Source organism: Semicossyphus pulcher, unplaced genomic scaffold (genome assembly GCF_022749685.1).
Source record: "Semicossyphus pulcher isolate SPU_LCO1_2020_fin unplaced genomic scaffold, fSemPul1.0.p SCAF_9, whole genome shotgun sequence".
NCBI lineage: Eukaryota > Metazoa > Chordata > Actinopteri > Labriformes > Labridae > Semicossyphus > Semicossyphus pulcher.
In genome coordinates this window covers 8,793,848-8,810,489 of record NW_027211770.1, presented here as the reverse complement: position 1 = coordinate 8,810,489, position 16,642 = coordinate 8,793,848, and the positions used below count along the sequence as shown (strand labels likewise).

At 39.4% G+C, this 16,642-nt stretch overlaps 1 protein-coding gene across 1 annotated transcript; it reads right to left on the bottom strand.

The window, feature by feature from the left end:
* Window positions 1-1,851: 1,851 nt before the first annotated feature.
* depdc1b (DEP domain containing 1B) lies at window positions 1,852-14,879 on the bottom strand. The gene is made up of 11 exons (XM_069655476.1): window positions 14,832-14,879; window positions 12,439-12,704; window positions 10,652-10,796; window positions 10,203-10,330; window positions 8,814-8,944; window positions 8,669-8,716; window positions 8,168-8,308; window positions 7,868-8,034; window positions 6,044-6,220; window positions 4,129-4,311; window positions 1,852-3,377 (listed from the first exon to the last, which is right to left on the bottom strand). Exons 1-11 carry the CDS (start codon window positions 14,877-14,879, stop codon window positions 3,213-3,215), a joined length of 1,599 nt encoding a protein of 532 aa, XP_069511577.1. The 3' UTR covers window positions 1,852-3,212.
* Window positions 14,880-16,642: the final 1,763 nt, after the last annotated feature.

The following is a 16,642-nucleotide window of genomic DNA, read 5'->3' as shown; positions in this document are numbered from 1 at the left end:
AAGCTTTGTCCTGGTTGAACTGTAGAAACCTCTCTGCCATCCATAATCCTAGTGTCTGAGATGTCATATAAAGGCCATCTATACGCCCTTATACATCTAGTGTTATCAATGCAGAAACAGTCACCATTATGTGAGAGTCCTTCTCCTCCTGAATGTAAGTGTGGTAATCACTCCTTTATGCGTGGGATGTTTACTTATGAAGTCATGCAAGTGTCAGCTGCTGACTTGTAAGCCTTTTATGGCGTGTCGCACGGTAGCATTGCTCCCCCTGTAGATTAATCTCTATAAATGCCTTATGATTACAGGCACTTATAAAGCTTTTCATGTGTGCAAACAGCAGGAAACAGAAGATGGAGACAGGGCAGGCAACTTAAGGTTATCTGTTCAATTCACACTGCATCACAATCTTTCATGCTCGATTACTTGTCTGAGAAAAATGCAAATGCAGTTTAAATAGCACGGGAACTGTGGCGATTTAAACATCTAATCACTGTATTAAAGCAATTTTTGCTCTGTCTGGTATACATTATTATGATGACTGATGTACCAATATATATAAGCTGTGTCTGGGCTTGCTGTGTTCTTACTGTTCTGCAGAAGGGGTCAATGCACAAGAAGTAACAGCAAAAATCGTTCCCCTGACAGAAGCACTTTGCTCATGCAGGTAACATCAACACAATGTTCCCCTTCGTCACCTTCAATGTAATTAAAGGCCTCTCTCTGCAAGTCACTCAACTACCCCTACACAAAACTAGTCAAACCATGTCTTTATAGACCTTGCATATGCACAGAGCTGGAGTCGAGATGGAACAGAAGACGGGCCCAGACTTCTGCCAGAGGTAGCGAGGCCGCTGTGGCTCAGTAATTGAGCAGGTTGTCCCCTAATTAGAAAATTGGCAGTTTGATATCTGGATCCTGCAGCCTAGTCTACCACTTTATAGCTCAGATATTGTTGCTTCTGGGCACCTCAACATAACAGTAATAGTACTCAGAGTTGACTCAGGCAGCAATTTCATGAGGCGATCTGTAGTAAAGTTGCCATCCTATGAGCTGAGATCTCCTACCCATTCTTAAAGTTAAGTAAGAAGATCTCAGTTTTGTCTCTTTGGTGCCACTTAAAGAGATAAACGGTAATTGCAGGAGCACACTTCCCAGATATCCAGACAGTGTCGCATGTGTGACGTCCACGGTTGGCTCCGGTTGTAACTCTTGATTTTCCTGGCTGACGGTCGCTTTCCTTTTTAGACTGTTTGCCTTCATCTGAGCGTCGAGTTTGTTTCTTTTTCTTTGGATTTTCACTTATTGTTGAAGTTGTATCTGTAGTCATCCATCTTTTCTTTGTTTGTTCAGCCATAGTAGATTACTGTTTACTCGCAACACTTACAGAGAACGGAAAAGCAGCCGCTTAGCTCCGCCTACCCTCTCTGGCAGACCAACCACTGCTGGCTGATGGAGAAAGCGTCACTAACTGGGCGCCGCTTGTGATTTTTTCCGCGGAAGTCACCACAGACACCCAGTCTGTAATACTGCAAATGCAAAGGCTTTCATCAGTGGGCCATAGGCTCAATCACCATTGTTTTATATCATTCGGCGATAGACAGTGACTTAACAGACATTTATTTAAATGAAAATCTTCAAGATTATCACTTTAATTAAAGATCTTTTTTTCGTGGAGATTTCATGGCTATGCTTAACAAGGGTTGTTGCTTAAACACCTTAACTCAGTAATTAGTTGGTGTGGACTCTGGCATTTAGAAAGAAAGTGTATAAAACCCTAAAATGAGAACAACAAAACAGTTGAATTTGCCAATCAAAAATTTTAATACCAATGTCAGCATTGTGTTTCCAGCTAAGAGCAGCGATTCAAGTGTAACAGTTAATCCAGCATCGTTTGTTCAAGAGCATTAATGAAAATTCATACAGAAATATCAGCACTTAATTATAAAAATAAAAACTATCTTACGACCCAAATTAAGTGAAGAACAACCTGATTGACGTGACAGAGCAGCAGGTGATAGAAAATGACATCAAACATTGAAAACAGTGAGAGGTTTTTAGACATTGAAATATGTACCAAACAAGGAAATAGTTCTTATATACAGAATAAAACCAGCAGGTAAAACATGAAATGAGGTGTTTTTAGAGTGCATATACAGTAAGACCTTTTAAGTGAGGTGTGGGAGGGTTTAGAGAGAAAGAGGTTACAGCTTTTCCCTTTTCTAAATCTAGGATTCAGGATATTACATTCAACATTTTTTGCCACAAATTTCCTTTAAGCTGTGTAGATTTTGTTAGAATTTATTAGTTTTATTATTTATTAGTTATGATTTGTTGTAATTACATATGAAATTATCAGCTGCAGCTCACCTGGAGCTTTTAAGTTATGTAACACATCACACTCCTCTCAGAAAACCCTTGATATGTTCATTTACATATTAAAATGTGAGGCTGAGTTGCCTCAATTCAACATTATAGTGATTAATTCCACATCACAATCAATTGCAAAAATGAAATGCTACTTTCCATTACAAGAGTCAAGCTCAGGAAATTTCATAATTTGTTCAAAGGCCAAGTAATACCAAGAAATGCATCTGGTAATTTCTTACACAGTACCAAACTATCTTTCAATAAATGACCATTATTAGTTTTATAACCTATAATATTAACGTCTAATAGTCTATTAATACTTCTGAAATGCATTTCATTTAATTTAGTAACAAGGATGGCAACGCGAGTAAACTGCCATTCATGCTCATAAGAACGTTATAACACTATTTAGAGTTCATCTTAAGAAGCATCAGTGGTTCTTTGAGTGCTAGTTGATTATCTTTTCCTATTCTTTGTTCAAGTTTTCTACCATGACATTAAGTAAAAATGTATTTTGTAAAGGGTCAGCTCAGCCATCCACATTTATGATTTGAGGTTTATTAAGTTTAAGAAAAAAAGTTCTAAATTAGTTGCCTATTTTTTTGCAACTAAACCAAGCTTTCTAGCTAGATACCACCAGGAATCATTTGGCATGTGATTCAATTATGATTGTTGTTTTTGTGTAAACTGACCCTTTAACAGTGCTACAAAGTCCAAACATTAGTAGTAGTGGTTAATGGTGTGTGACCAGATCACCATTACAGCCACATCGCTCCTTGTCTCATGACACTCTTGTTAAGTTGTATAAACAGCCCGTAGTGCAGATGTGTCAGAGGAGAGGCAGCTCACGCTCTGAAACTCCAGCTCCTCTGAAAGGGCTGGAAGGGTTTCTTGAGATTGAAGAACATGAGATGAGGTTTAAGCCGTGGGGTTTTCTCAGGTATGACAGCAGCTTTGCTTTCCTCAGTGGGAAATCGATTGTGGTAGACTTCAGGGTAAGACCTCTGGAACTGAGGAGGGGAGGGTATGCATCGTTACGGTACATCAGGTGAATATAAAAGACTTACAGACACAGCTCGGGGATTTGTGGGTCCCATATCTTTACTCACAAAACATACCGTAAAATCCGGAATATAAGACACAGTCTGTTTTTGGGGGTATCCCAGAGGGGAAAAAGGCTAAGTATAGCCATTTATCAATAAAAATGTATGTACAAGATATTTCAACACTAATCTGTTTTCATTTGAAACACATTCAAAACACACAAATTGTAGCCTACCGTCTGTTTACATCATGTCGAGTTTGCAATCCTGCTAGCTACCGGTGCGGTAGTTGAGCTCAGCCTACGGTAACATTGATTGTTGAGAGGATGGCGGCTGCACTAGCGATCATGATGGTGTATGTCAGTGACGAAGCTTTAGCTAAATTATAGCGCTATTGTCTAGGTAAAATACCATAACACAAGAAGTACCTCTGCATTTTATCCTGGTATATTGGTCGCACTGGTATATAGGACACAGCCCACTTTTTAGATAAAAAAAATTGATTAAAAATGAGTCTTATACACTGAATTTTACGGTACTTAAATAAAAGACTTTGGGCGTAAAAGCACATTCTAATAATAAATGCTCATATGTACATTTTTCAGCACATTGCTAAAAAGCAGTCTGATTTTGGTGTATTTGCCCATCAAGACTGCAGAGAGATCACATTTCGTGATGGATCTTTAACGTGTCTACTTTGTAATCAGTACAGACGTACCTGTTTAAGCCTTTTCTTCTTGTCCTTGGCAGGCAGTTCTTTGTCTGCAATCAGGCCTTCAAGCAGCTGCTGTAAGGGGGTCTGAGTTCCTATCGCCCTCTGCTCCTCAGACTCCACCCTCCTGATCTGTTTACAAAAGGCCGGAGATGCACTGAAGTCTGTATCTGAACCTGCATATTTGATCTGATGGGAGACACAACGGAAATGTTGGATAATTGTACATATTTAACAATAGACCAGTGTAATATTCAAGTCAATATTTGCACTCCTGTTTTTTTAAATAAATAAATAAAATTGAAAGCAGGTGCAGGACATCTAAGATGTTTTTACTGCAACATCAACTTCTTAAATTAATAATGTTCTATCAAGGAACCAGCCCCAGCTAAAGGTCAAACATTTTTATGCAATCTATTCCTAAAATCTTATTTATCAGTCTGCAATAAGGAAAAATAAATCTTGCTTTCAGTCCAGTTCACAGTGTGGGAGGTCTAAGCTTAAGCAGCCAATGTTTGAACAAAAGATGAAAGCCATCAGGCCTTCATTTATTAGCCAAACAATGTTTACTGTCAATACAGTCTGTGTTCCACATTTATATTTCCTGCCAAAAGAAAACACATGCAGACATCAATAAAACCAACTGTGCACAGAGAAATAAATAAAAAACTGCTCCATGGGGGCGATCAATGGGACAAGCACAAAATCTGACAAAAAACTGTGTCACTAGGTCTGTTGAATTTCTGATGCACCAAAGGCACATGAGTGACTCTCGTTGCTCACAGATTAGCATGAAAGTGCTTTTCAATCCCGTCTCCAAGTGCTCCTGCAGGATTTCCAAAACGTTTCATGGAAAATAAGTTGCAAGGCCATTCTTTTTTAAATTCAAAGTGCTAGAGTTTCTACACACTGAAAAAAACAGGGTAACCTTGCATCAGTGTGGAAAAAACATGAATAAAGAACCCCTAAAGACTGTGGCCCTGAATCTGATGTTTGTGTCGTTTCTCATAGCACCAGATACAAGCCGGGTACAGAAACATCTGGATTCAGGGCAGCAGGGACAGTATTATTATTATTATGAAATATTAGATTTGGATTAAAAAAATATATTGACTAATAATATTGGAGCTAAATTACAATATCCACTCCAGTATCCAGTAATCCACTCACATTAACTCATCAATCCATAGTTTTTCCAAATTTTATGTCGCTTTATGAATATCATAATTTACCAGTTAGTGCACCACTTCTCCACACTTAGAGCTTGGCAAGCTTATATTTGAAGGATATTGGTTTCCTATGATGTGCATGCAGTAGTGAAGTTTATTCACGCTCCATGTATCCACTGACTGGGCAATCCCAGCTACAGTTTACAGCCCGACCGATACTGGATTTTTGGGGCCGATGCCAATTCCAATATTAGGGAGTAAAAAAATTCCAAATTGACATGAGTTTGTTGTTCACAATGTATCCTCTGTATCCGTCCTCGTTTCCCATCATGCCTGCTGCCTGGTGCTGACTGAGTAGTTTAAGTTGTGAAGTTTGCTATTTTATGTTCCAAAATGCAAACATAACATACATATGTTCTGCATATGGCATATGTTGGTAATTGTTATGTTTGTGCTGGTTTATAGTTGTAACCACGAGTGAGGAGGCTTGTACATTACTTACATTACTCCAGCTGTATTCTGACTGAATGGTTCTGGGCTGGCCCACGTGTTAGAAAAACAATCATAGTGCCCCCTGCTTGTCAGAAGGTGTAATGACTTTGTCTCCCAATTTTCCAGATAATGTAATTTACTACTATCGGAGCATATCAGAGGAGTCATTCGCCGACACCCATATATCTGCAATATGCTAATATCGTCCGATAAAATCACCTGACCGAAAAATCGGTCGGGCTCTACAACAGTTTACTAACTTGCACTCTTTTGAGGTGGGACAGGTGCTCCTCGACCTGGTGACGCAGCTTGGAAGGAACTTGAAAGATGGTGTTGTGATGCTCCATCATGAAGGTCACCAGTTTTGTGGCGAGCAGCTCGTCAAGGTCCATCTCATCGACTGAACCCAGAACGCAGTGTGAGAACATCTGCACCATCTGGACAGAGACCACAAGAAGAGACTGATTAGAAACTACAACTACACTATAGAGCACATGACTATTCTTATTATATTACAAATATTTGAGGTACACAATCAACAATGAGCATCTGTTACATATATCCAAAGTAAAAGCAATTAAACAAACAGCCTTTGAGAGGCTTTTAATACTGGAATTTTGCATGCACGCAGTGTTACAGCCTGATATTGATATGAGAAGATATTATCTATACAGCTCACATTTAATATAGTCTGAGTAGCTAATAAAACATTAAGATTTGATGTGCTGTGTACCATCCTTGATGAGAGTGAACACCGGAGGAGAGAATGCCATGAATCTCTGGAGTCAGAAGTGCAATTCTGGAGCTGCTGTTGCAGCTGTGAACATGAGATGTATCCCTCCCTGAATAGATCTAGGGATGCACCGATATTACATTTTTTTCAGACCAAGTACAAGTTCTTACATTTAGGTACTTGCCAATACCAAGTACCGATACGAGTACTTAATAATATTACAGTTCTCATAATGCCTTTAAAAACATGTTTAATTTTCTTCAGATGTTCCTCACTTTCTGACTGTAACCAGGTAAATAGACGTAATGATGCAACTGCAACTGTTGCTGACATTTTAACACTCGACTTTGCTTCTCCGCCTACCTGCTTAACTAACGGGAGGCTAATGTCAAGCCGTAAAGTGGTATTCAGGTGCGGTACTCGTCATAGTTTTGAGTATGAGTACTTAAGCTCCAATACTGCCCGATACCCGATACTGGTATCGGTATTAGTGCATCCCTAAATAAATCACACTCCATTTGGACTTATGCAACTAATGCACTTTCTGCATTATAACAAATGTTTTGACACAGGCCGAGAGGTGAAACACTAACTGAATGGAGCAAATATGCATTAGAATGACGTGAGTGATAATACAAACTGTCAAATTCAATCTAACGTGGATAAGCAACACTTTCCCTACATAGCAGCTATTAAGTAGCTTTGTCTTCTGATCACACAAATGAATTAAACTAATCTTTAGTTTTTCTACATAGGCACTGAGGTAGCTCTCTTCTCAGATGACTGCACTGGCTTTTGTTAACTGTTTTTATTCTATATGTAAAACAAACATTGTATCGAGTATTGGCAAGCATTATAGAAAATCAAATTGTGGGGGTTATGTCCACATACAATGATCAGTAAAAACCAAACCTATAATCTCCAACATAAGCAGTTTCAGACTCTGTATTTTTTTTTTAGAAAGAGAAGGTTCTCAACTTCAATGAAACCGTTAACCTGCATCTCATTGACTTATAGAAGGTGGGAGGGAATCTGGACAATGTTTCCCACAGCTTCTCTCTGCCTGAATGTTTTTCTTTTCTCTGTCCCGCAGGGAGACTGTGTCAGAGGTGTTCCTTTCACCTTGTAAAAGCCAATACAAACACAACAAACCAAGGCAATTTAAACTCCTCTTGCACTTTAAAAATGTTGTATCTCACAAGCTTTTTAAAGGTGTTGACTGCAGGACTTGGTAATGTGTTTGTTCATTAAACTGTGTCCTTGATGTCCCAACTTTCCACACTAATCTGACCTCAATTAACTACAGAAGTTGTATTAAGATAAGTAGTAAACTAAAGTCAGCAATGCGTACCAGTGTGCGGGTAGCAATGGTGTCATTGAGTGGAGGCAGGTGGGGATTCTGGCAGACCCGAGCCATGAGACGCAGTAAAAGCTGGAGTCGTCTTCGGTTAGGCGGCGGCAGTAAGAGACTGCTGACTTGAAGAGCCTCGGTGGCTACCTCCGGCTCGTGCAGCAGGCCTGCAGAGATATGAGAAGAGAAGAGTCCAGCTGCTGAAGGCAAACATACAGGCTGCACCAAATGAACACCAGCAGCTGTTTTTCTGTAGCACAGCACAAATATCAGCTCTGGAAACCAATATGAAACACTCACTGAGAATGTTGACAAAGACTTCATATAGATGGAAAGTCAGCAGAGGTTCTTTGAGTCTCTGAAAGTAATCTCCGACTGTTCTCAGCACATCCCTCTCAAAACCAGGGTACGCAGGCTGTTTGGCTTCGTTGGCATTGGGCCCTGAGAAAGAAGACAAATGCAATTATGTTGTGCTTCACAAGGAATGCAAACAATAAGTAACATACAATTAACCCCATTAAATACTGACTCCACGCATGTATACACAGAGAGTGATGAACAAACACAATAACACATTGTATTAACATTTGAACCCAAAGGGAGATCTCAGCCATGTGGAGAATATGGCTCCAAATCTTACAGAATATATCACTAGCAAAAAATAAAGTATAGCTTCAGTTTACTTACTTACTTGAGTCCTTCTCGGTCATTTTAGAGATTTGAAATGTGCATCAGGAACTTTCAGGAAAGCAGATGGTGAATTTGTTGTTTTTTGACAGTGCGCAGAAAATGTATACTTACAATTAGCGAGGCATTTCATTGCTGATATCACCCAATATGGCATGTCCTCTGGAGATGCAAAGGCAGACAGGTGAGTCATACTATATTATTCATTGTGCAGCAGCCTACAATACATTTCTTGACAGTTTGAATCAATGTAGCATACCGGCTTTATTCTCCAATATGACAATGCCCGTCTTATTAACCTTGAACACGTTGTGAACAATGTGCTTGCCGTTTACGTGTGCTGGGTTTAGAACTCCATCCAATGACTTCAGGCCCAACGCTCTCTGTAAACTAAAACAAAACAGATAGCATTAAGGTTCTACATAAGTGCTTCCCAAACGTGGTTCTTTAAGTACCTTAGGTGCCTTGAGGGCCAATGATGCCATGGGGTTTCTCATATCATTAGTTGTTTTGTTTTTATTAAATGTTTAAGAAGAAAACCACAAAATGTTCAGGTTTCCAAACAGAAGAAAATAAAAGTAACTGTCTTCATGACCATATTAAAAACTTTCCAATACGTAATAAGTTATGCTGTAGCTAATGACATGACGTGACAGGAGTTACTGATTGTCATAGTCTGACAGAACTAGGGCGGCACGATATATGGTTTAACCATTGAAAAGGACGTACGATTGTGAGGCAAATTGACTGGACACATCAAGCTGCAAAAGGAGTACTCGCCATTTTCTCATTTTCCATCACTAATCTACAATAAATGTCTGTCTGATATCACATTAGTGCAGCCCTTCATGAGATGGCAGAGTGAACTGACCACTGAGCTGCAGAGTCTTTGAGTATGCCTGTGTGAACATGCACACGTTGTTCCGCCATCACAGATGATGTTGGTGGGATGATCGAGGCAGCTTTTAGTTAGGCGTGGCGGCTTTTTAGAGTGTGAATCAGCAGCACATTGTTCCAGTGCTATTTAACGCTGTGGCTACTTTTACGAGCTGGTAACGGAGCAGATGTGCTAAAGAGTGTTTACTTTATTGGCTACACCTGCAGCGCATACACAAGGTGTGAGGTTGTGTGTGCCGACAGGAAGTAGGATACGGTGAGCTTTCGTTTCCAAAAGTTACTGTCACCGAGCTGGTCACGCTGCTAAAACATAGGTTTGAACACCGTTAGAAATGGTAGATGACATACTGTACTTTACTGTAGTGCCATGCTATGTATATGTACATGAAAACTGTTTTTATCTGGTATAATTTCCTGTATTTTTTATATCGCAAAACAAAACATTATCACAATGTCACTTTTTTCCAATATTGTGCAGCCCTGGACTATACTGAATCTTGTCTGTTTGTGGAAGACAGCTCCATCACTATCAATCATTTTGTTAAATAATATTCATTGTTAATTTTAGGTTAAATGTAAATCGGTTGCATTGAGGGTTGGGGCCTTAAAATGCAATAACGAAGAATTATCTTCAAAGGGATGAAAAGTCTAAAGTCTAGAAAGAAGTTCTGCAACCACTGATCTACAGCTGTAGATACAAACAACGTGAAAAGAGGAAGTACTGAATAAGTTATGTAAAAGGGTAACATACTGTGAAACTGTCATTGTTTTCCAGATGTGGTCCACTTGTTTTGGCGTTATCTCCTTCCTCCGTATGAGCTTGCATTCATGCACATCCCCGATGGCTACACTGTGCCTTTTATTCCACAGATCTGAGGTCTGATTCAAAAAGGACATGTCATTAATTCAAAAGTTCAGTTTAAAATAAAATATTAGTACAAAATTTTAGTAAAGCATCTCAATAAAATGCTCTCCAACACAAGGCAGGATTTAAAATGTGCAACAGAACTGGGTTCAACAAGGAAACCAAAGCAGCAGTCTCACAGCAGTAATTGAAACAGGGAAAGATAACGTGATCTCTCTTAAATTGATCTCATCTTGCTATTTGCCCTCTCTTAAGTTTGCATAATGTTTAAACACTTCAAGCACAGCATGAGTCAAAGCAAGCCCACAGGAGGAGCTGAGACATCTCCCTCTCACCAAGACCGCAGATTTCAGAGGTGCAATGTTTTCCCGCTGAGGCAATTCTTCGTAGTCATCCCAGCGAATGAGTCTGGGCAAGTCACTGCTGTCCTTCAACAGAGGCCTTGTTGGGAAAGACTTCAGGGGAGAAAGTGTGGGGAACCTGAGGAGAAAGATAACAGCACTGGACTCAGGCAAAGGGGGGAAGCACAAACAGTGAACATGCAACAATGCATTCTGGTGTACCAACCAAAGCTTAATTTGAACTGCACTCAGCCTGACTTCTTCTTTTGTGGCTTTCAATAGGGTAGGGTTTAAGGACAACTCTTTTGTTATTACCTTGGCTTATTTTCTACGTAAGCTGGGCCATTAGTAAAAGGTCGAGTGAACTGTGAACAGCGGGACACAAGACACCCATGGCAGCCCAAGAGTTTTCCATGAGCACCGGCTGTTTGCCACTTGTAACTTTTTAGATCTACGCAAGTTGTTTTAAACTATTTCAGTTAACTGGATGAAAGATTTTGATCACTCAACATCAGGATAATCAGTCATCTGAGAAACAAGCTGATCTAGCATTATTTTCCAGCCCCTCCTGTTGTACTGTGTCCGCCAACAGTGTCAGGGATACACATATATAAGCAGTGAAACCGCTTTATTCTGAAGCCACTTTATTACTTACCAGTTTTTACAATATTTACTTTACATAACAGGGGGGAAAAAGGGAGTACAACCCTCCTATATTATGAAGCAGCTGGGCCCTGGCCTAATATTTTTCACTCAGTAGGTCATTGTAAAGGTATAACATGAATAACAGTCAGTCCCTCCAGGATATCATAGGCTTTTTCTGTGATTGCTGCGGCCAAAAATGCCTGATTTCGTGACAGCTTGTTTAAAAAGTTGCAATGAAAGTTGCAATGTTTTGAGGCTCTCTTTTCTTTACAATACATTTCACAACCACTCTGAGCAAGCCATCTATTTGCTGAGCAAATTGTTTTTCTTCTGACATCCTTTCTGGCTGGCTTCTGAGTGAAGATGCCCCCCCCATCCCAACCCCAAAAAGTGTACAAACTGAATAAACTGTATCACATTCAATGCTGTCCGTATGTGCAAAGAAGGATCTACACATTATTTATTACAGTTACGCTGTTCTACTTACTACAAATGACAAGAGACAGGGGGCTGTCTTTGACTTGTCAAATCTCCAAATGCAGTTTTAGAACAGAATGATGTAGCTATTTCACTTCAGCCAATCAGGAAACGGCATAAATTGGTGTAGGCACCCTGTCTTTGGCGCTGTAGTAGCCAAAGACGGCTCCAGGTCCTCTATTTCCTAACTCTCCGTCTTTGCCGTTTATTAATCAATGTTACAGCGAACATTGCGAGCATGTCACTGTCGACCATTTCTTTTCCCCCATCCATCCATGTAACCTAGGCCTAATACTAATGTTACAGTATTAACGCAGAAGTAGTGGGGTATGTCAGTGTGTCGTTGCTATGGAGACGGTCAGCTGCGTCTGTGAGCATTGCTTTGCATTGCTTTGATGTAAACACCTGTTTTAGAACATTTATGATCAAATGTTAAGGGATTCTTTTGGCAGTTGCATCCAGTCTGGTTGCGAATCATTGATCTGAACTGGCCTTTAGTCTTGGTCAAATTTGCGGAAAAGTTGCAGCAATTGGCTGAAGTTACAAGGTTTAGAAAAAGTTAAGGCAATTGTTTGAATCTGCATGAATTTGCGGGAACTCAACATCACACATTTCAGGCAGGACTGAACAGTACAGGATGAGAAAAAGAAATGCAGTACCTGTACAGAGATCCACTGTCTTCAAAGTCCTCTGTCCCATGGCGCCCTTTGATGTCTTCAATGACATGGGCCTTGAGGAACTTCTTGAGCAGCTGCAGAGTCTGGTAGCGAGTAACCTCAGGTCCAAAGTTATAGTTACGCCTGAGCAGCTCGTGTAGATAATCTACAGCCTCGGATCCAGTGAAACTGCAATCATAGCAGCGGAAGTGTGCCCAGTGCCTTCTCAGCGGCATGCCTCCTCTGAAGAGTTTGATGGTTTCATTCCACTGATGAGAAGGAGACATACGATGTGGTGAGATAAAAAGGTAGAATGTAACAAAAAAAGCAGCTTGGCACAGACAGAAAATATAATGAGTATTCTTCTGCAATATTATGCAATAAACTGTAAAATATGGCATGAAAACAGCTACTAATCTGATAGAACCTAGATGAAAACAATGTTTTTTAATGTTATGAAGGGCGTCTGAATCTTTTTTGTATTTACTGTCAAAAAGGATGCATACATTAAAAAGTGAGACAGAGACAAATATAAAGCCTTCTGAAAAAATGAATGTTGTTCATTTCTGATCTGAAATCTCTCCATCTACTCTAATATCCTCCTGTCACAAAAAACAGGCAGATATAACAACAAAGACAACATTATGTCCTCGTAGTGTTTTGGATGGCGCAGAGGTTATGAATGATCAGATCTCAGGGAGTATACAGATGGCCGAGAGGGAAATGAAAATGGTAGATAAAAGCAGGGACAGAATTAGAAAGGACAAGGTCATTACGACAAAGGAGCGTATTAAACTTTGAAGTAAATGCTGCTCACTCTGGTTGGCAGGAACCTTCAAAATAGCTGAATATGTTAAGGGAAAGATTTAAAAAACTGAAGTGTTTTTTGATTAAAACAAGATGCAAAAACCAGGGTGGAAAGTGTTTGCCTCTGCATGTCCCCCCATCTCACATTTTCAAGGCCATTCCCGTTTCTCAAAAGCTCTCAAAAAATCTTTCAGTAGAGTTTTTTTTTTCTTGTATTAAATGTGCCTCAGTGGATTTAGCTGCTTAAGGTCCAGGGTCATGCTATTGTGCATTAAGGTGACTCACTGTCACAGCTTACTTTGCACAACTGAATAAAATCCATGGTGCACATGCTTTAATTATGCCTAAATGCTTGATGATTCCCTAAAAAAGCTTGACTTAATGCTACGACATTAACTCTGCAGTCAACACTGCAAAAAAGAGTACACTATTTCTGTTATTTCAGTTGGCTTTAATCGCTGTACAGTCGTAGAATGGACTTAGTTTCACATAATCCTTTTGGACAGACTCATTTTATGTATTTGTTCTGTGCAGTAGGTAAAACTTGCCCTAGTTGTGGCTATCAGGATTGTGTCAAGGAGTCTGTCTAAGTTGTATAAATATTAGCCTATAGTTTTATTTGAAAGAAAATGTTATAAATATGGCATTTTGTACATGACCTAAGTTTAAGTACTTTTCTTATATTGCCCAGTGAATGTGTACATTTTAAAAAGCACTGTATTATGTTATTACCACATCTGCCAGTGGGCCACGACAATAAGAGTAGGCACAAAATCAATTCCACTACAGGGGAGACTTGATGGCAATCGGCAATCGGCAAGAAGGTTTGGAAAATATCGGCCAAAAAAGACAGAATCGTGCATCCTTAATTTAAAGTCATGTAGCCACACAGCCAGTGATCTGGACATAGGCCTAAATCAAGAAATAGCTGGTATGGTTTGTTGTCAATGATGCGTTTCGAAAATATCAATTAATTGTTAGTGCCAAGAAGACGCATTACCCCAATAAGCATTTAGCATTACCTCGAAATAAGTAGGAACATGTATTAGCAACTATCTTTTTATTGCAAACATAGTTTATCATAGTTGTTATTATAATGAAGCGCTCCTAAATGCTAAATAAGGCTGCTAACGTTAAATATGTTTGATAAAATCACAGTCGCAAATGAACTGAAACATGTAAATATGTTAATGTAAAAGAATTTCATATCAAAAGGTCTTCCCACTCAAAGGCAGGCTAGCCCCATGTCACAAAAGAAACTGCTTTTTGTTGTCAAGTGAGTTTAGGACTCATCTAGCACAAAATGATACTTTAAGTGCTGTTTTGTTGTTTTTCACGAGGACACCTTTCTTTGGAGTTAGTAAAACACATCTCGACTCAACTGACGTTAAACTTACATCTAAGCCAAGTTACCGCTTTCCCCTGCTTAATCTATTAATAAAGTCATCACAGTAATATACATTTGTGCGATAACTCAATACATGAGTTTAACTTTCCACATTTTCACAGCGTTTGTTAAACTTAGCATAACGTTAAAGCTCTTCAACGTCCCACCTAACTGCCCTGCTAACAGTCAGTAACGGACTCACCAGCTTGGTCGCTCTGTATGGACCCGGTCCGATGACTTTACCCTCCATTCTGGTTCTGAAAACCTGTTTTACTCGTTTGAAAACATCGAGATATTAAACTTTTACAAGCTTCCCATACCAAAACGGATGAAAACAGTAAGCTGAGTGAGCGTCTTCTCAGAAACGTTGCTGCCAACTTTGAATTTCCTGCGTCACATCATTTGAGCGACGTGATTAGTCAACGAGCCGGTCACGTGACCTCAAGAATGCAGCGTTCGTGAATGGAGCTGTGGTAGGACAATACACCACACACATCAACATTCAACTGCTGCTACGAGTACTGCTTCTACTAGTACAATTACTATAACAATAATAATCTATAAATGTCGTAAGGAGATCTTGTTAGGCTGCGTCATACAGTATAAACACTCACAAAAAAAAAAAAACAGTATGTCAAGCGAAAAAAGATTTTTTTATTTTTTTTATTTATTTTACAAAGGTATCATAGAGCTAAAATACAAAACAACATACATAAATGACGATCATTTTTAATCTAATTAATTTCATATTACATATATATATATATACTTTTTAGATTAGCTCTGGGTGCCAGGCTTTTGAAGGTCAAACTAAATTCTGAATGAAAATTTGTAGAATCAAAACGGACACAGAGAAAAATTCAAGTCACAGTTGCTGTTAATAATCAGGACACATTTGTATAAATGTATGGTGTTAATAAAAATGTATGATTTGCAGAGCCTGAATGCAATAAGGTCTTGAAATATTCTCCATTTTCAAGTAGACACAGATGTGATTCTCAACACACCCATGCTGCAGCTCACTGGATAGACTGCTGGTGTGCAGGAAGGTGTAAAGGAAATTACATTTCACTTTGCAAAAGGAAATAATTGCAGAGATGGCCTTTTCCAAATCAGTGGAGGATTGGTGCTGTTAATAATTGACGCAGTTCATAGCTGCACAGACGATGACTGCACAAACCCTTTAACTTTCTTTCCAAAATTTTAATTGGAATAAAACACGAAGCACCTGGGGCAGCATTTCAAGTCCCATTAAACTGACAATGTGCAAGACTGTTATCCTTCCCAGGTTGAAGTTTTAAATATTCTGAATGAATCCATCAGAGCTGCAGACATCCCCTGAGGCGTTTGATGCCCGCCTGCTGTAATACCCAGGGCACCTTAAGCTTTCCCATTTAGTGTGTTGATGCCTATGGTGACTAAACGGCAGCCTGTTTTTATTTGACATGCAACATCTGGTCTGCTGCAATGTATAAACAGATGCTGATCAGTTGGGTTAAGACAGAACCTTTTTAACATCAGACTGAGAGAGAGCTGAGTGGCACCTAAAAAAACTGTGACAGTGACTGTGCCTTATTGAAATTCATGAGAAACACTATATCCTAAAGATATTGTCACTGCTGTAGCATAACTAAAAGTGCTGCAATCCATCATCATTTAACTTTTGAATTTCCAGCTGTATTGTCACATAAAACTATTCTTTTTACTCTTTAAATGCATTAAAGTCAAGTGTAGGCCTTGCTTGATTGCAACCATATCAAGCCTGGGTTGAAAACCTGAGTAACATAATCACAGAACCTTGGGCACACTTAAAAGCTAAACACCATCAAACACCAGTCAAGCGATATTAAAGTTGGTATCTGCCCTCCTTGGCTCAAATATCTTGAATAAATTTGAGATCCAGGGTCCTCGTGCAACGACTTGAGCTGTCTGTGGGTTTGATCACAGTTGAGCCAAGTGGAGGTTTCATAAGCCTAATTAAATGAAACATTTCAGATAAAAGGTTACACTTTT

What these genes read in the sequence shown, in the direction of transcription:
- depdc1b (XM_069655476.1), bottom strand. Translation starts at nt 14,879, where the DNA reads ATGGAGGGTAAAGTCATCGGACCGGGTCCATACAGAGCGACCAAGCTG. An exon ending in AGTCTTTGTCAACATTCTCA is followed by an intron (nt 8,035 to 8,167) that starts GTGAGTGTTTCA and finishes ATATCTCTGCAG; the next exon opens with GCCTGCTGCACGAGCCGGAG. An exon ending in CCCACCTCAAAAGAGTGCAA is followed by an intron (nt 4,312 to 6,043) that starts GTTAGTAAACTG and finishes GTCTCCCATCAG; the next exon opens with ATCAAATATGCAGGTTCAGA.